Raw genomic sequence first — 18,993 nt, 5'->3', positions numbered from 1 at the left:
TCGAGGTAACATAGAAGTCAGCCTAGAGTTCATTTCTGATCCTTTTAGAGGTACATAAAGTTGAGTGATGTATGCATGTGGATTCAGGGTCCCAGTCCAGGGCAACTGCTGCCTTTTTATCAGTGAAAAAAATAATCTTTTCCCTGAGGTTTTTATTTCAATGTGACTTTATGTGGGAAACAATGTCAACAGTTGTATTTTGAGCCATTTTATACTTTAACCCAGCTGCAGAGGTGTCATACAAAGTACCCGAGTCTCCCACATCAAAGGCACATCACCCCGAAAGAGATGAATGCAGGCAAATTCAATATATAAAGCGTTTTTCTAACTTGAGATTAAAATGAGTTTTGCAGTCGCAAGAACAAAGTGGAAAGTGGAGCAGCATTTCCTTCATGCCTCGTCTTCACATTCATTTATTTGTTCCTGACCCTAACCCCAAAATAAGTTTTGCAATGTTTATAATAGGGCCGTGAAAATGGAATGGAAGTGGGACCACTTTTTCTGACATAAACAGATATTTCCGCTCCTAGTCACAGCAGCCTGACAGGAACGGCCTTGAACCGCAAAGTGTGCAGACCCACCAGAGAGAACCGGAGGACCTGCTGCAATAAAAAGACGAGCCAGCGAACGAAAACAGCACTGGTGAAAAGAGCAAACCACATGATCGCAAAACCACATTAACTAGTGTGGTTTGGCATTTTCCGCAAAATAATTGTTATAGTTATTTGTTTTTCCTGACATATATTTGATACATTACATGGTTGGTGATGGAGCCCAGCCTCCTAAATAATTATGTTCTTATACCACTTAACTGCATTCTCAATTACAGTTTGGGGGAATGTATTTGGTCGGAGATTACATTTGTAATCCCTTAGTCTGTAATCCAGGCTAGGGCGAGGGTGTGGGGGTTGAGATGTGGGTCAAACAACTGACTTTCACCCAGGCGAGCCCAGTTCTAGTCAGAGGGAAGTGACAGTGGTGTTTGTTTTTTGCCAACATTACATCATGTTACCATGAACAAGTGGTTCTGTTGCCTAAACCTTACCTTTGCCTAACCTTAACCAACTGGCTGTTCTACTTAAACTTAACCTTTAACCTTAACCAGGTGGCTTTTATGCCTGAACCTAACCGTTTCCCTAACCTCAATCAAGCACTTTTGGTGGTTAAAGTAATGACAGTGGCTAAAATCCTGCACAACATGATATACAAGATAGGGGAGAGTGGGGTAATTTGTTCCAAGGGGCAAGTAGTGCCACCCCTGTTATCTAGAAAACCTTAGAAGAAGTTGGTCATGTGACCACATATTTTTGAAGAGGCATCCATTTCACTCATCCTGCAAAGAAGGGAGACACATGGCTTGAGAGGTAAGCACATTTCAGTTCAAAAAACCTTTTTTTGCCCTTCAAAGTAAAATTTCTATGATCAAGGTTTTTTGATTGCTGTGTTTGAACAATTATAGAAAACTTTGAAAACAGTTCACACAGGTTTTAGTACTTTAGTAAGCTACACCATGAGTCTATACAGTTAGCATGATGTTAGCTCAAAACAGCTGGGGAATGCATTTTTTTCAAAATGTTGGGCTTGGGGTAATTTGTGCCAAAGGGGCCTGGGGTAAGTTGTGCCAGTGGCACAAATTGTGATTATATACTATATATTACTTTATTGTATTTTATTGTTATTGTACATTGTCTTCTTACCTTTGATCACTAAAACTATTCAGATTCAGATGAAGATGATTTGCAGGTGCTCATTTGGGAATTTTTATTTTGTTCTGGGTATGTGTTCATGTGGCGCTAGGCCTTGTTATAGAAAAGTGGCCTGTGATCTTGTTAAAATAATAAATAAATGTTAAATAAATAATTTTGTATTGAATTTGTTTTGCTTTTATATGGCATTATCATTTGTGAGATTAAAATGATTTGTTTTACTTCAATTATCAATGGCACAATTTACCCCAGTGTATTGTCTCTAATGGCACAATTTACCCCGCACCCGGGGCAAGTTGTGCCACAAAACCACTTTTTTTTCAAAAGCTATATTTCTCAAACAGTTTATATAAGATCCAAAGTGATTGTTCCCAGGGATGCACAACATCCTAAACTATATGTGCATATTTTAGTTGGAGGCATTACTGTAATCCCCTCGCTTTAAAGGCACTGTTAGTAAAAATTGGCACTACTTACCCCACTCTCCCCTATGCTGATTACAAATGTAGTTGTGATAAACCAAAAATAAACGGATTCTGAACTCGCCTGTCAGACTAGAAAGATCACTGACAGCTGATTCGATTGACTTGAGGCTTGGATACGTTTCTGTTCCTCACTGAGGTTTAGTTGTCATGTGGTTATGTGCTTCCTCTTATAATACTGGGACACTATAAGTGAGTAGCCTTGAGACTCACAATGTAACCATGGACTCTCCAGGACATTTTTACAGCAACGCACAAACAAAACAACTTTAAACCAGTAAAACAATGGAATACAGTGCTTCCAAACAGACAATATCAAGTCAATTTAAAGCAAGACACTAGCTCTGCTGAACGTATTCAAATCATTACAGAAACAACTCAAAAACGAAACATTTGTCACCCAAACAAATTTATGTAATCCTCACAGAAATGTATTCCTAAAACGTCACCGTGAGAAAATGCTGAACTGCACACTCGCTCCAGTCAAGCAGCAACTAAAATGGAGATTGTTGCGACGGACTTTATATACGACAACTTAACAGTGACCACTAGAGGGAGCTCATCACCATAAAATCATACCTGGGATTTGGCAAATGCCATGAATTACCAGCACAAAATGTAAGCCACAACAAAAAATATGCTTAAGAATGTAGTTTTACTGTATGGGAACATAATTTTTAGGGGACAGGGTGAGGGGACAGCAGGCTGGACTTCTGCAGGAATTTGCGAATTCAAAGTCGACCAGGTGAGATATTGAAGCTGTAGAACTGTGCGAGGGATGCTCAGCAAGTCAAACTTAAACTCATATGCTGGTATGCTTTGCTCATTTATCTGGGGTTAGCACCCTTTTTGAAAAAACAACTCTGTTACTGTGCACTTGCAAACTGATTTGAAGGTTTGCTTTGCGTTTGATAAAAATGATCAGTAGCATTCATAATTCTTTGGAGTATCTAATCTAAATTTGCTACTGATGGGTGTTTGAACGATAGCTCTTCAGGTGAGTCATAAACAGAAAAAAAAGTGCAAGCTTTAAAAGGAACAGTTCAAAAAGATGTTTCCTCATCTACTCCTTTGTGTAAGCTGAGTTTTGTTGGGAACTACTTTCCACCAAAAAACACCTTTTAACCCTCCCAACAAAACTCTTCACACGTGAGGGATGTGGATTATGTTGGGTCTCCGCCTCTTGGTTTTTGGAGTGAGGTGTTGCTCACATATAAATTTTGAGTTCCACAAAAGAATACCCATCACCTTTGTGCTGATGGAAGACTGGAAACACTATGGCAGAGTGGAAACTTCACCAAATCACACAGCAATCATCTGGATTTAGAAGAGACTGCTGCGAAGGTAAGTGTGAAAGTATCCTCTTGCTTGTATTTTGGATGAACTGTTCCTGTAACACAAACCATAGACAGAAAAACTAAAAACCAAAATGCTATAATCACATCAGTGTTATATTCTGGCATGTTGGCAGACAGCGCTGTTGCTCTACAAGACATCTGTTGCTGGTAACCTCACTGACAAGATCTACAATAAACATGTCAGAGAGTTTCACAAGCACCTCCCATGTCCAGCTGCAGCGTGTTGCTGGCTGCAGGCGTCTTCAGGGGAAGAGCGCGGGACAGAGGACGGAGCGGAGCGGTGACCGTGCGCCTCCACAGACACGAGCAGGTGTTTCTCCTCTTCCTCACCAACTCTCAACCCCGCCAAGATCAATCAGCACAATTTTCACCTTTAGCTGGGCTTTTTCTTTTTTCTATGAAACAATTACACCAGGACACGGAACATTATATTTTTTTTTAATTACACTATGAGATTTATGCATTATTTGTTTTGTGGGGAAATGCAAGTTTATGAATAGATCATTTCATAATGGGGATGGATCCACAGTAATGTAAGCTATCCAGGCCTGAGACTGTGGAGGGCCTGAGAAGGTTGGCCAGCTGGAAAAAAACACACAGAGAAGTGGGGAGTGGTCTGAGGATCAAGTGTTTTTTACAGGGTTACACCACTAGATCAGGATCAGGACATTTATTTTATTTATTTATTTATTTTTTAAAGATTTTGGGGGGATTTCTGCTTTATTTGACAGTTACAGTAGAGAGAGGCAGGAAAGGCAGGGGAGAGAGAGGGGATGATGTGCAGCAAAGGGCCCGGGCCAGACTCAAAGCCAGGCCTCTGCAGTGCAGACAGAGCCTGCCAGCTGACCCGGGACGCCCCAGCACTGCTCATTTATTAAATCCTGGGTATCATACAGTTATTGTTGTGCACTGTCAACTTGATGGAGAGGTTTCTGTGAAACCTGCAATGAGATTTTATTTTCATTGCACATTTTATTCACCCATTTAATTGCTCAAGCATATAAGCATAACACTGTTTGTCATTTAACATTTTAATTGTGCATTTAATAACTGCATGAAGACACTTGTTTGCTGCAAATATCACCTCACAATAGCCTTAGACTTTCAGTAATATCCTGCATGCAAGCTATTGATTTTTTTTTTCTTTTTTTCTTTTTTTAAACCTTGGCTTCTACAAAGCAAAATACACAACTCCCAATGAGAAAACTAAATCACTTTGGATATTTTATAGTTTGTATCCAGTAAACGACCCTTGCAGACCTGCAAAATTGATGAACTCTGTTCTTATTTCTGCATCAGTGCTCATTCCAGTTTAAACCCCCGAACTGGAGGAATCCTCATCCCCTCTGCTGATGGTGTTTTGCTGATCAATAGGCTTCCTCTTTCTGGGACTGTGCTGCCCCCTGGTGGTCACCTGCATCCATGATCCTTGTTATCCCATAAATATTTAATACCCCATAATATCAAGCTTTCAGATAGACTTTGGTTGAGGATGACGGCAGTGTTTCTATTTTACAAATAGGGCACATATTGATTAAATATGAAGATCTAATCCTCATAGGCTGAAGACACCAACTTTGTTTTTATTATTATTATTATTATTATTATTATTATTATTCAGTTGGAGGGAAACATGCAATCTGGGGGCATTTCACTGTGTTTGTCAGTTCAAATCCTGCAGATTTGGGAATTATTAAGTGCAGAAAGGCAGTCAAGACCAAATCTAGATTGTGATGCACTGACTGGAATTCATCTGAGATATTGCAATGTTTTCATCAGTGTTTAAATGCAACCACTACAGCAACGTCCACTTTTCACCATATCTTTATGAAACATATTTGATTATATATGTAAATAGAGAGGAAATGAAATAGTTGGCCTTCATATGATTACTGCCAAGGTCCTGGCATATTTCTAAAATGCCATGCTGTTCAGTCCAGCAGATGACCACTTATACCTCACTACTATAATAATATATTTTGTATGAAACCTGTACTTGACTCAATTGTAAAAGGCCTGAAGGTCTGATTGTAATATTTATGTAAAACTGGGGACACTCTTCCTTTTTATGGACACTGTGTGCATGTGATATTTTGAAATGCGTGTGTTGCGCTCCGGATCTGGCTTATAATTCCTGATGTAATCCCATGCAGACTGAGTATATTTATTTGCATGACACTGTAATAAAAACAGTCGTCATCATCACTTCATTGAGATGAGCATTCAAACTCTGGAAGACACCTCTCCTGTTCCTAAAAAGAGAAAAAATGGCTCATTGCAGGAAGTTTTGTTAGTAATGATTACAGTTTTCCAAGCCTCTTTGGAATGACTGATTTGATTCCTTGCAAGAAACTCTTCATGCGAGTGGAATTCATATTGGTCTTACCCTCAGATTTTTTTTTTACTCTTTAATGGTACCTGCTGTTGAAGTTAAGCGACAGACTATATTTTAAAGAGTTTGATAGATATTTATGACTGTCCACTGATATAAACACATCTCTCTTCATCTACTCCCCCTCTCCGTCTGAGCATTCCTTGGATTCTCATTTGCAGCATTTTCATCACAATCTTATATCAACTTCTCCCACAGGACTTAATCTTCTCTGTACGTTGGAGCGCTTGCCAAAATGCTGCAAGTTGACTGGAACCCATGACTCATTTACAGATGAGGCCTTTGCAAACATGCTTCAGCCTACAGGTGATATCAAGTCTTAAAAATGTGCTGTCTGCAGCTCTGATTTGAGTTTTACACTCCCTGGACTTGCAGTGAATTATTGCATGAGAGCCGGCTGTGTGAGCGAGAGGAATAACCGTTGTGTTAGCAGCAGTGATTTGTTGTACATGCCTGAGAAATCCTAAAAAGGAGCAGCTGGGGAGCCAAGTCAAAGTAGTCGTCCAGTCTGGAGCCCCAAGTAATAATATGACAAATCCTTGCATACTCTGTATTAGATGCTTCTCACTGTTGATATAATGAAATTGTACAAATCTACTGAAATTCAGGAGCTGCTGCAATTAATAACTATCTTATTTGTAACTGTTACCACTAAATAGCCTGAAGTCATGTAAAATATATGATTACTTCACTGTGCATTTTTCCTGTTCAACTGGCAATAAGTCGGCAGTGAACTATGGTTTGAATATTAACTTGATGCATTAAAATGCTAATTCATGCAGTTCACAAACAAGCAAACTTATCATTTGCACAACTGTTCCAAAATGCATGCGCTGCAGAGGCAATGCTGGCCTTCTGTCATCCCTCTGTTTTATTGGCAACTCATGGCTCTGTCCCAGCAGTGTGTGTGTATTCTGATTGATTTAGAGCAGGTATACAGGCGAGTGTGGCTGTTATCGTGTGATTCTGTATCACTATCCATGTGAGACTCTGCCTCCTAGAGCACACAGGGAGGTTGGTCCTGGACATGTTTAATGCCATGTTGTAGCATGGCACCGTTTTGCTGAACAGGTGTGACCACCTTTGAACAGCTGACTAATACCACATTTTCCTGTGAATTGTAATTGGTTTATTTCGGCAGGATGTATGAGACAAAAGTGCCACTGTGAGATCCTGACACTTCTTGAGGATGAAATGTTTCACAGGCAAGGGTTTGACAGAGGCTCGGTTTGTTGGAACTGCATGGGAAACTGAAGAGAAGAAAACGTTTTCCTTTGTGTGGTCTTCATAACACTTATCCTCAATAGTTTACTGCCAGTTAAATTTATAAGAATATTTTCTGCCACGGTCGAGTCACGAGGTCTTTGTCCCCAAATCTACACAAATGACAATACTAAAAGTATGTCGCCTGAGCAACACACCCACAGGTACTTGTTGAACATTTCATTTCAAAACCATGGGCATTAACAAAGTTAGTCCCCCCCTTCGCTGCTACCAGCCAACACTCTGCTGGGAAGGATTGCCACTAGATTTTGAAACATGGCTGTGGGGATTTGCTCCCATTCAGATGCAAGGTCAAGGCACTAAGGTCAGGCACTCATGCAGGGTGATGGTGGCCCGGCTCGCAGACGTTCCAAGTCATCCCAAAGGTGTTTAATAGTGGTTCAGATGTGGGCTCAGGCTGTTCAGGCCAATAAATCATTTCTTTATGGGCCTGGCTGTGTGCACAGGGGTATTTCTATGCTCAAACAGAAAAGGGCCCTCCGCAAACTGGTGCCACAATGTCACTGTATGGGGTAACCCTTTTCTGTGGGTGTGATGTTCAGGCGTGCTCATAGCTTTGGACATGTCATGTACTCGGATGAATCTCACCCTAAATGCTAGATATGTTGCAGATAATACCTTGCAAGAATCGTAGTTTGCAGAGGATTTATATCTGCTTAAAAAACAACTGAATTATCTCAGAAATCACTGGTGCTCCTCATCAGGTCTAGTAACAGCACTGTAGTTGTCGCAGGTTTAGGATGGTATCGGTTTGGCAGATTCCCCAGGTAATTAGACCACACTTTGTCTAGTACCAGTGCTCAGTGATGAGGTATTATAGAGACAGCCCACAGGTTGGGTTGGAGGTCCAAACTATTTAAAGTCATTTGTTTTGTCCTATGTCGTAAAACCGACTCATTTCTCCACGCTGTTCCCCAGTGCATGCTGGGATTGGCTCCGGCCCCTTGTGACTGAACTGGTAGACTCAGGCAAACAGAATGACTGAGTTCTGCCTCCTGCCCCCTGTTGCCTCAGCAGGTGACTTAAGATGAACCTCACCTTCGCACATGCAGGTTGATGAGGACGCCCACCTTGTAGAAGATCAAATGATGAAATTTTCCTCAATTACTATTTTTGGTTGTGTATTTCTAAGTGATCACACACGGTCACTTTGAGATACTGCAGATTCAAGCATGTTCTTAAGGAAAGAAGGAAGGAAGGAAGGAAGGAAGGAAGGAAGAAAGAATGTCCCAGACAACCTGCCAGAGGGTGGTATTTTGTCTGGGATTTGAAGGCCTTTGGCAGGGCCGCTCTGTTAATTATGCAAACAGAATGGATTCATGTTTTATACCGTCCTAAGATGAGGTCAAAATTGTACTTTTGTTTTGGAGGGTTGAGGGGGCTTTGTGACTTTCATTTCATTGCTGCCGTCATTTGTGGACAGCCTGTTTAAGATGCTGCAGGAAACTGTCCTTCTGAGCCGCACCAAATAGTAAGACAAAGAGGGGAAGTTTGGGAAGAGCTGCAGTTGTGTTTATGGGTTGGACACAAAGAATCAGGTTATTCGATTTGGAAATACATCATGTATTTATGACCTTGCCTATGGCATACAAAATTTATAAGCATGTTTTGATGTTATTCATGTCCATCTGACCGTCAAAGAACAGCCCACATCAGCCTGTTAACCTGCCCCTAGTTATTAACACAGAAACATAAAGGACTCAATTATTATGCAGCCACAGTCTTTGTCAAAGTTGGAAATCTTGATTCTGGACATCTTGGATTAGTCATGATTCTCTATGGCGCCCCCTAGTGCTCAAACAATATACACAGTAAGAGTTGTGTGATACCTGTTTTAGTTGTGCAATTTGGATTGAAGGTGAGAAAAAAAAAAAATCAAATCAGATTTGATGAAGAAAATCTAAGAGGTCAGTCCAAAATGGTTTATTTTGTAAAGGGGGCAGTCGGAGGAGATGAGAAACATGGTGTGCTACTAAATGATAATATATTCAAATGTACATGACATTCAAGGGTATTACAGTTACAGTCACTCAAATTTTCCACACATAAAATAAGTCTTCATTCCAACATGTCTTTTTCCAAATGAAAATGGATAAAAAGTTTACATAATATTTTCAAAATAAAAAATATGTATCAACACAATAAACCCTCAGGATGTTGGAAAGAAAAAGTTACATGCAGAATGTTGATTGATGCTGAGTTAAGTTGTTGAGAGACAAAAACAAAGATCGAACAGAAAAAACCCACAAGGGTCAGTGACTAACACAATGTCATGAATTTAGAGACAATTTTCAGGTGAATCCTTCTGCCCTCTTCTTGTCCTCAAATTATTAACTCACATGAGCAGAACCAGCATTGTTTCAGTCCTTTATTCACTATAGTATAGGTCAATAGGAAATATAAGAAACTGCTATTATTGATGACTTGAGTGGTCTTGGCTAGCCATTACAAACAGTGCATATGTGTTGAGATGCCTCGTTAAAATGATGACCAAAAATAAATTACATTTGCCAGAACCAAATGAACAGACTGACTGAGAGGGTAGGACTCGATGTAGGAACAACTGACTGGATGACTAGTCAATACACTGTGAATGAAGCTCCTCTGGATGTGTGGCTCCCAGAGGTTCAGCTGTAGAGTGAGTAAAAAGGTCCCAAAGTAGAAACTGCAGTCTTAACATGTGCCATACTTTAAAATGTAGAGGAAAACACCCTTACACTCATCAATATGATGAGCAGACAAGTCCCAAACCAAAACTTTGAAGTCTTTATTTTTGCTATCGGAGAAAAAAAAATCATAATACTCGAAAACAAAAATAAAACACAAATCAGGAAGGGGGAAAGAAACGACTCCAGATATTACGCTGAATGCAGAGAAGATGAACTGCACGAGTTGGGTGAGACACTCCGGCACAGGGGGTTATTTCCTGGAGCTAGACTTCTAATATCCAAAAGTACTGGTCTGGAGGACCCATGTTGGTCAAGGGGTGTCCATGGAGATGCCTACAGCAAAATGCCTCAACAGCAGCATCCTAGCAGGCCATCCTAGAGAGACGCTATGTGCTTCCTGCCGCCTGGCTCTCTCCTCCCTCTGAATTACCTGCAGGGGGAGAGTGGCATGAAGGTGACAAAATCCTGAATAATTTACACAAAGCCAACCACCCAAAACTACCATGTGACCATTAACCATACTAAGAGTGGCCAACCCAGCAGTGATGCCACAAGCATTTCAAATCATGACTAACAGTAAGGAAGTCAAACAAGGGCTTGTTGCGACACACTGCCATAAAAACATATATACATACATAACATGACTGACCTGTAGCAGGAGTTGAGGCTGAAGCTGAGGCAGGATTGACCTCGTCCTCATCACTGTCCTCCTCATTGGACTGCGGTACCTCAGCTTCAGGGATGGTGGCTGCCGGGGCCTCAGGCTCCTGCTCCGCCCTGCTCTTCAGAGCCAAGATACGATGGTGCAGCGCTGCAGCCAGCTGCCCCGTGTCCTTAGAGCTAGCCTGCAAAACACAGACGCAGGTACAGCACACTTATTAAAGGAAGGGCTCATGGTGTAGCTAGAGGGAAGCTCTTGGTATTTGATTCTGAGGAACTGAAACCATAACTAAAACCAAACATTTGCAACTTTTCATTTTTCATGTGGCAGAAAATGTTTATGCTACCAAACGCCATTCCAGCTGCACTAGAAATATAAAGGCATAATCTCATCTACACTTAGGCCTGCAGAGACAGCTACTAAACATAGGGAAAATTTAATACTACACAACAAAAGAGATCCAGAAACACGAGGTAAATGCTCACATCACTGAAATGTTTTTGGGATGGATTTTTCCCTTGAGAACATCTAGAGCTCGGTACAGTGGATAAGGTGAATAAATATGTTTGACAATGCGTTCCCTCTTTCCCACAATGATTCTGTTATTCTATGGGATGAATCAAGTCACACATTAGACTCGATTTCTGAACACACTGATACTGCGTACCGATATTAGGAAGACCTTGACCCCCTGGTCCTCTGTGTCCATGGCAGTGATGCGTACACTCTTCTCGCTGGCCTTGTCCACTTGCATTTGGGGCCAAAGTTTAGTGTTGAGGATCAACCGGAGACTGCCTTGGGTCCTCATAACTGAAGGGTCACACACACACACACACACACACACAAAGATAAGCTCATGAGAAGAATGCACACTGCAGCAACCGGAAGTAGGATGCACTTGATTATATGAAAAAAACTGAACCTTCCTGATAAGCCAAAACAATGCCTTTGACTATTTGGGAATAAGGGCTAAGTTGTTTACCTAGACGGGACTGTAGCGTGCCGTCGTCTGTTGATGCCATGTCATTGAGCCTCAGCAAACCCCGACCCCTCTCTATCCATGACTGGGCCGTCTTCTCAAACACAAATAACTTGCACTGTATCTGAGGAGAGAGGGCAAACAAACATTACTGCTTTCAACCACCTACATATTCATTTGCTGTGTGTCTTGAGTCAAGAGGACGAGCGGCCTACCTGTAAAACATTGCTTTCCGATTCTTCTCCGGTTTTGACGTCAACTTTCTCTAAGATGCACTTCTTGGCTGTGGCTTTGGTGTACGCTGCTGCAGACTCCTCCAAAGACTCTGTCACGCTGTTCACTGTGAAGCGCACACAACAACGGATGAGCAACGGCTGAGGTTGGAAAGTTGTTGATTTTTAAACTTATGTTTAGCCATTAACTGGGTAGTAGATGAGGAGGCATAAGTCTCAGATGTTTAGAGATCAGCACCTTAAACCAGATTTTTTGTTGAGTAAGAGCCATTTCCCTTCTTGGGGTTTTAATCAAACTCCACCTTCAGGCTCATATGCTGAAGGGACGAGACGACAATTCCATGACATAAAGGTATGTACAATTTCCAAAGCCTCATTTGTTAGCATATTGAATCCAATGTTGCATGTATGCTGAACTGCTTGTTTGACTGTGTCAGGTTTTGTTTTAGGCATCTACAGCAGACACTTTCAAACTTCAAATGGTGTGCTGCAGTACGCTTGTGCGCCTTGAGGCAAGGTCAAGTGTGCTGTGGAATTTTGAGACTGCCAATGTGTGTTACTCACAGTCTAGCATTAAGTTGTCTTTACATAGCGATTCTAAGCTCGGGAAAAGGTAGTGCAGATCTGCCGTCATTTTGTGTGTAAATGTGTCACAGTAAAAAGAAAAAAAAAAAAAAAAAAAAGAAGTGATTTAACATAACAAAGTTTGACGTCGTCCACCACCAAGGTTCACACAATTTTTCCCGCTTTCCAGGTCTGGGGATTTCCTACCTAAGGAATACCTATATACATCATTAATTGTATGTTCATGTGTAAGACTGTGTGATTGTTTTTACCCTTCTCTGGGGTTGCTTCCTGCGATAAGGACTCTGAAGCAGGGGCAGCTGAAACCTCTTTATTTTCCTCATTTGATGACTCTCCCTTTGGGGGACTCTGAAAACACACAAAAAAGATCATTTGAATTCTTGCAAAGTCCCATGATTAAGGGTTTGCTAATGCAGCACAAGGCACAGACTGACTGTTCACAAAGCTACATAAACTCACCAGAACTCGTTCAGACATGTTCTGTCCAAAGACAAATTTTGCCCCAGCTTCTGTATTGTTTGTGGCATTTTTTGAACTGAAAATAGCAGAAAAAATCCATTAGTTATTAAAGCAAAAGCAGGGTGAAATTTCTGAAAGATGGAAACACTTCTCTCTGACATTACCTTGGGGTGGAGATGTACTGTAAGAAATAATTAGTGCCCTCTGATTGAGACTCCAGTGGTACACTGTCCTTAGACTTGTCGTCTGTACTGTTCTCTTCCAACTGCAGAGAGAGTGACAAAAAAGATGCATTAGAAGGTGCAATATGTACCTACTTAGGTACATACTGGAAAAGAAAAAAAGAATTTTATAAAATTCAACTGTGAATTGTGAATTTCAAAAATCTCATTTGTTGAGTAAAAATAATGAAAGAAAGAAAGAAAATTACCTTGGCTCTGTCTTTGATATTCTGACCAAACACAAAAGACGTTGCTACATCCGACTCCTTCTTTTCTCTTCCACTCCCCTCTTTGTTACCACTTGCTCCATCTTCCTCATTTTCATGTTTCTAAAATAGGGACAGATATGCATCAGGGTCACCTTTTATCAACCATCTATGCTTCCAGCTTAATGTTATAACCATGACATGTAAGACTGAGGGAGTAATGTTTTGATATAATCCCAGTGCTATGCAGTGGTTTGTTGAATGAAAACATTTTATTATGCAACACTGAAGTTTTGTTGTTTTGTTACACATACTTCCTGTTTTTCTGCTCAATGAATTTCCTCATTAGAGATAAGCCAAAAAAAAACAAAACAACACAACAAAAAATGCCATTGATGCCTTAAAAAATGCAACACTGGTAACACTACTGATTGGTGTATTTCCAAAATCAAGCCTTAACCATAAGGGAGCAAAGGTTAATATTTGAGGTTAGCTGCTCCCTACCGGTGATTTGATGAGGCCGGCTGAGTGCTCGGTGTTGTTCAGGAAGAGTGACTGGGTCACAAGTCCACCATCTGATGACTTCTTCACTCCGTTGGTCCCACAACTGGAATCTAAAGGAACAGACAGCAAGAACGAAGACAAAACAAATGATATGATGCATCACAGTTCATTGTCACCAAGGAAATTCAGTTTGCAAGGCCAATGCAGAAAACACAACACACCTTATACAACTGTGGACAACATACAACACACTTACAAGTTAATAAAAATTACAATCAAATTATCAGACAAAAGTAATTTCAGTGATGTCTCACACAAATCCACTCAGTGTGTCTACGAGCTTTACTCACTGGACTCCATGTGGGATTTGGAGGGAGGAGCCTGGAGCACCGCAGGGCGGAGGACACTGCGTTGTTGCTCCTTGGGTTTCTGACTTGGGACACCTGCAATAAAGTCAACTTCCTGATTTTTAAATGTCATACTTTTTTTAACACCATGACATGTTTCACATTTTCTATTTCTATCTGAGACCACATGAAAAGGTGCAAGTCAAGGAAAAGGTAGTTTTTGAAGTTGACATTTTTCCATTTCAATCAAGTAAATATGAGAAAATATCAAAAGAGGTAGGTGAAAAACATCAATCGCCAACCTGAACTTGGTGCTTGTCCATGTATGAGAGTTGGTGGCTTTAAACGGAATCCCACAGGCTTCTCCTCTGGCGAGACAGAGCACAAGAGGAGGCAGCCATTAAAAAAAGATCCAAGACAAGAGCTTCACAGGCAACTTAAAATAAGGTTACGTTCCATCTGCCTTTGCACCTTTGTAACCACAGGGCCTGTTACCACGGCAACACTGCTGAACTCTAGAGGTGTGTTGCGGTCCGAATCCCTTGCTGTAGTATGGCAGCCTTAAGGGCCTCTGATCTATTTCTACCTCTTTTTCTCCACCTCAGTGTTTTTATTAGCCTGACATGTCCTGATCCTAGTCAGTGCTACAGCAAAAAGCCAGCCACACACACACACACACACACACACACACACACACACACACACACACACACACACACACACACACACACACACACACACACACCATTGTAAAAACTCCTGCATCCTCCATTTCATTCCTATGCCCGATGAACATAAATCTAAACAACTTCTAAAATCCAGAGCCAGCTTTGATTACAGCTTTTCATTGTTGGGAAGACACTTGGTACTAAAACATCTGAACCAATTTCCATGGATACACATAACTTATTGGTGTAGCACAAAGCTTTTTAGAGAAACTAACAAATGGTCTAGATGCCTCACCTGGCTCAGAGTCAGAGTTCCCAGTTGGAGACTGGCAGAAACTTGAGGGCATGAATACATTGTTCTTGGGAACTGCAAAAGAGTGGACAGGCATTACACTCGGCATACAAATTGATGTCTAGACCCCGAACAGGAAGCAGGAAAATAAAACTCTGCTTAGTCACCCCCTACCCGTACCCGAATGTGGGGGTGGAAACTGCTGTGTTAACGAAGAGGTCCTCTCCCGTTTCACTGGGGGGCAGTAACTTCCTTCGTCTTTATCTGAATCTGGAAGAGGAACCAAAACATTAACACTCCACATGACAAACAGCTCATCAGTATCTTTGTTTATATAAATCTGTGAGACAGATATTTGCAAAACTGGAAAATTTAAACAACAAATTTACCTTCTCCATCCTCTGCACTTGAACCCTCTGCTGATCGCTGTAAGACAAGGTACTGAGTTCACTTTTGTTGTTTGTTTTTATCTCAACACTAGTACTGTTCACCTAAATAAGGTTGTTCAAATCATGAATAATTCAAGTATACAAAGAGAAGAAAATAAGCATTGTCTTTGACCTCAGTAGTATTCAGTCTGGAACTGCAACAGCAGATACAAGCAAAATCAGACATTGCCAAACCACACAGACAATTAATTTAGGTACGATGGTGTGCCCTTCATTGGGTCAACAGATTTGGACATTTCATCAAACCTTGTTTATAGTTCTGCAAACAGCAAGAAACAGTTCCTCTTCTAGGGCCCTATGATATCTGCCATACAGAAAATATGGACAATATCATGGAATTTGATAATGAAAATGGAATCAACTGTAAAACTTGGAATACCGCAAAATTTTCCAAAATTAGGATGCAATTTATAAAAAATTGGGTTTGTCCTACCATTGTAATGTTTTTTTCACAGTGCCAAATGAACAGAAAAAAAAAAACTTCGCTGAGTCTCTATTGTGTACTGTTGTCATTTACGCTGCTGCAGCTTCTGTCCTCTGACTGCTTTCTGTGTGTCTGTGTTTCACCAAGGGCGGTGCTCAACCTCTCTTTCTCACACACAGACACACACAGGCTGTGCGCTAGTGTGGCTGTTTTATAACTACTGAAGCACTTTTTTTTGCTTAAAATAAATAAATCAAAATAAATCAAAATTAACAGTGCAATGTTGTGGTACTAATTCATTTATATTGGAACAAATTAAAAAGATAACATAGGGCTCTAGATTAGTGTGTTCAGCGAAGGCAGTCCAGACTGAATATCAGTAAAAATCAAATGAAAGTGTGCAGCATCATGCCGCATAGGTTTATCTGTTAACAACACGGACAACCTTACCTTTTGTGCTTTATCTTTTTGGAAAACAAACACAGGAGGCGCTATGGCAGGCTTGTCTGTTAAGAAAAAATGTAGGCTAGTCATACCAGGAAAAAGTTAAACGGTATACTGCAAATAAGTCTGTGTGGCGCCTCTACAGTTTCAGGGTCAAAAATAGCTGAGGCTATACCCTACTAACATCTTTTTTTAAATATTATTATTACCAACACCTTGGCCTAGATTTCCCTTTTAAAGGAATAAAAGCACAATTGTGAAATGACTACATAGCTATGAGCATGGATACTAACAAGCTCATTGTTATGCACTTAACAAAAAACTGCACAACTGCTGAATTCATTAGTCCATCATCATAAATTCTTTGAGCATGGCCATATGAAACCAATACCTTCTCACTCTAAATATGTACGGGTGCAACAAGACATCTTTTATTGCATCAACCTACGGCAAATATTACAAATTCAATGGCTTCTACAAAGACATCTCTGGAGCAGGTTAAGGTAATGTCAAATGCAACTGCTTATAATCTCCTTGAATGTCACACTGAACAGTGTCAAAGGGAACTGTGATTGCGAAGAGAATGGAAAATTAACCGAAGGAGGCAGCTGGGGGAAATACATTTCATTAAATGCTGCACAAAGTTGTTGCTGTTATTAATGTTTTGCCCAAATCAGCCAAGACAAAATAAATCATGTCTGTGGATGAAACTACACCATAGTTATTCACACAATTCAATTAAGAGTGCCAGGGGGAATGTTGCTGCATTGGTTTGGTCTTCATTAAACATTCATCCAATACCAAAATAACTGATGTGAGTAACTGTTCAAGAGAATAATGTAACAAAACATCAATTAGACAGTGATGTGATGGCTAAACAAACCTTTCTCAGCCATTCTACAAGGTCAACCACCATCTGTACTTTGTAAACATAAGCACATGATTCAGCCCACCAAAAGCCTTTGCTGCTTCTGTAAAATAAACCTGTTCACATAAACAAGAGGAGCAATTGCGTTGAACAAGCTAGGCAACGACCGTCACCTAAGGACGCTTCATGCGTCTACTGTCACACCGTAGTCCCTGTAAGATCTGTAATCCTATAGCAGACAAAGGTTATTCTCTGTCGGGGTTGGGCCTATCACATGGGGCCGGTGTAATACTGTTGTGAGCTTAGCCGGGGCATGACTGCATCCAGCTCGTCTGAGGACACTATACATCCACAGCATACACCGGCTGGACGCTAACACTGTGTATCACTGGCGCGGCCCCCCACACGGATGAGATTTGCTGCTCAAGTGTGATGACAATTAACGGCAGAAATCATACAAACGCTATGTGCACTGAACACAGAGCCATCCCTCCCTATATAATCTGAACCATGCAGACCATCTAATGTATGGATTCAAGCTTGCGATGCGGACGTTGAAACCAGGAATTTGAGTAACCCGAGACGCTACCAGCTTAACGTTAACTAGCATTTATATCATCTGAGCCGTTTCAGTAAATAGTCGTACCCGCCGGTTGTTCTCTGCCACTGAGCATAGCTTACTTGCTAAAGTTAGCTTGCTAATGCGCTCCCGCATGAGTCATCTTGCCCTGCGTTACATGCAGCAACACCGAGCTCTTTACTGCATCCTACTAATATTATCTTTGATAAATCAACGTTAAGTGTCAAGCAGTTTAGTGTGGATTAAATTGCGAGACTAAAGGAAGTGCTGTCCGTATTGTCTAACCCGAAATATTCCCTCTTGGCCAATGCTTTTCTGTCTACCCGCCTAAATCAGCCCCAAGCCACTGTACGGTAACTACATTAAGTAACGTTAGCAAGCCGCTGATACAGTAATCGTTAGCTAACAGTGAACTGGAGCGTTACAAAACTTATGTTACGTTCACAATGCAAGTGATGTTATGCATTTTTACCTAACCTAGCATACCAAGCTTGGTTTATCTGTATTCAACACTTTATCTTACCTCAAATGGCAAGACCTATTACCTATAAATAGCCGGGTGCTAGCGTATGTGATAAGCCAAGCAACATTCGAAGGCGTTCCTGGTGGCACACAATTCGACTCCAGGTATTACCCTGATCCCAAGCGAAAGCTAACGCTAGCCGTCTCGCTAACGCCGCTGTCTTTTCAACGCCACAACGCTGGAATCGACTCAAACTTTCTGTTAACCAGAGGACGAGTGTCTTTTGTTTATCCATCCAATGTGGATAAAGTACAGGTATCGTGTTAAACGCCAGAGTCTTTGTTTTGTTTTTTCTCACACCGCCACTACTCACCTTCGTTTGCCAAGTCCGCCATTTTACTTCGACGCTCACACACCCACAACCCACCGCGCAGATAATAGAAGTTGAGGCAGAAATGTTTTCAGTAGCACACCGCGGATCTGGCCGAGGGTTATCATTATCAAATGGTCCTCACTGCCACTGTACAGTGATACAGGGGACGAGCCAGTGTGCCAACTGGACCACAGCTTTCGTTGGCGCTCTCGTTTTCTTGTCGCCTGTAATATTTCTGTGGTATTGCTACAGTAACTCAATTGCGTCTAGGGAAAAAGGACTGTGAATTTAGCCATATGCAAGTATGAGCAGTTTGATTTCATTTACACAACGGCATTGCATTTGT

At 41.1% G+C, this 18,993-nt stretch overlaps 1 protein-coding gene across 4 annotated transcripts; it reads right to left on the bottom strand.

The window, feature by feature from the left end:
* Positions 1–9,112: 9,112 nt before the first annotated feature.
* ranbp3b (RAN binding protein 3b) lies at positions 9,113–18,777 on the bottom strand. Of its 4 annotated transcripts, none has more exons than XM_030074229.1 (17): positions 18,648–18,777; positions 16,370–16,425; positions 15,436–15,472; positions 15,227–15,316; positions 15,050–15,121; positions 14,389–14,454; positions 14,090–14,182; positions 13,740–13,849; positions 13,239–13,358; positions 12,973–13,073; positions 12,809–12,884; positions 12,601–12,697; positions 11,747–11,871; positions 11,535–11,655; positions 11,220–11,362; positions 10,541–10,736; positions 9,113–10,321 (listed from the first exon to the last, which is right to left on the bottom strand). In XM_030074229.1, the coding sequence occupies exons 1-17, from the start codon at positions 18,667–18,669 to the stop codon at positions 10,278–10,280; spliced, it is 1,569 nt and encodes a 522-aa protein (XP_029930089.1). In that variant the 5' UTR covers positions 18,670–18,777; the 3' UTR covers positions 9,113–10,277. The 4 variants fall into 4 exon arrangements, with proteins under 4 accessions (XP_029930089.1, XP_029930090.1, XP_029930091.1 ...); XM_030074230.1 differs by having other exon boundaries at positions 16,370–16,383; positions 18,648–18,684; XM_030074231.1 differs by lacking the exon at positions 18,648–18,777 and adding an exon at positions 18,335–18,554.
* Positions 18,778–18,993: the final 216 nt, after the last annotated feature.

This window comes from Myripristis murdjan, chromosome 17, assembly GCF_902150065.1.
Source record: "Myripristis murdjan chromosome 17, fMyrMur1.1, whole genome shotgun sequence".
NCBI lineage: Eukaryota > Metazoa > Chordata > Actinopteri > Holocentriformes > Holocentridae > Myripristis > Myripristis murdjan.
Note: the sequence above shows the minus strand (reverse complement) of the source record. Positions and strands in the feature narration are given on the sequence as shown.

Bases quoted from the DNA above. Each gene is read 5' to 3' on its own strand.
- ranbp3b (XM_030074228.1), bottom strand. From the start codon at position 16,453: ATGACTAGCCTACATTTTTTCTTAACAGACAAGCCTGCCATAGCGCCT. The intron at 15,317-15,435 runs GTAAATTTGTTG...TTCCTCTTCCAG, and splicing joins AAGTGCAGAGGATGGAGAAG to ATTCAGATAAAGACGAAGGA. The intron at 10,322-10,540 runs GTCAGTCATGTT...CTCCCCCTGCAG, and splicing joins AGCCTCAACTCCTGCTACAG to GTAATTCAGAGGGAGGAGAG.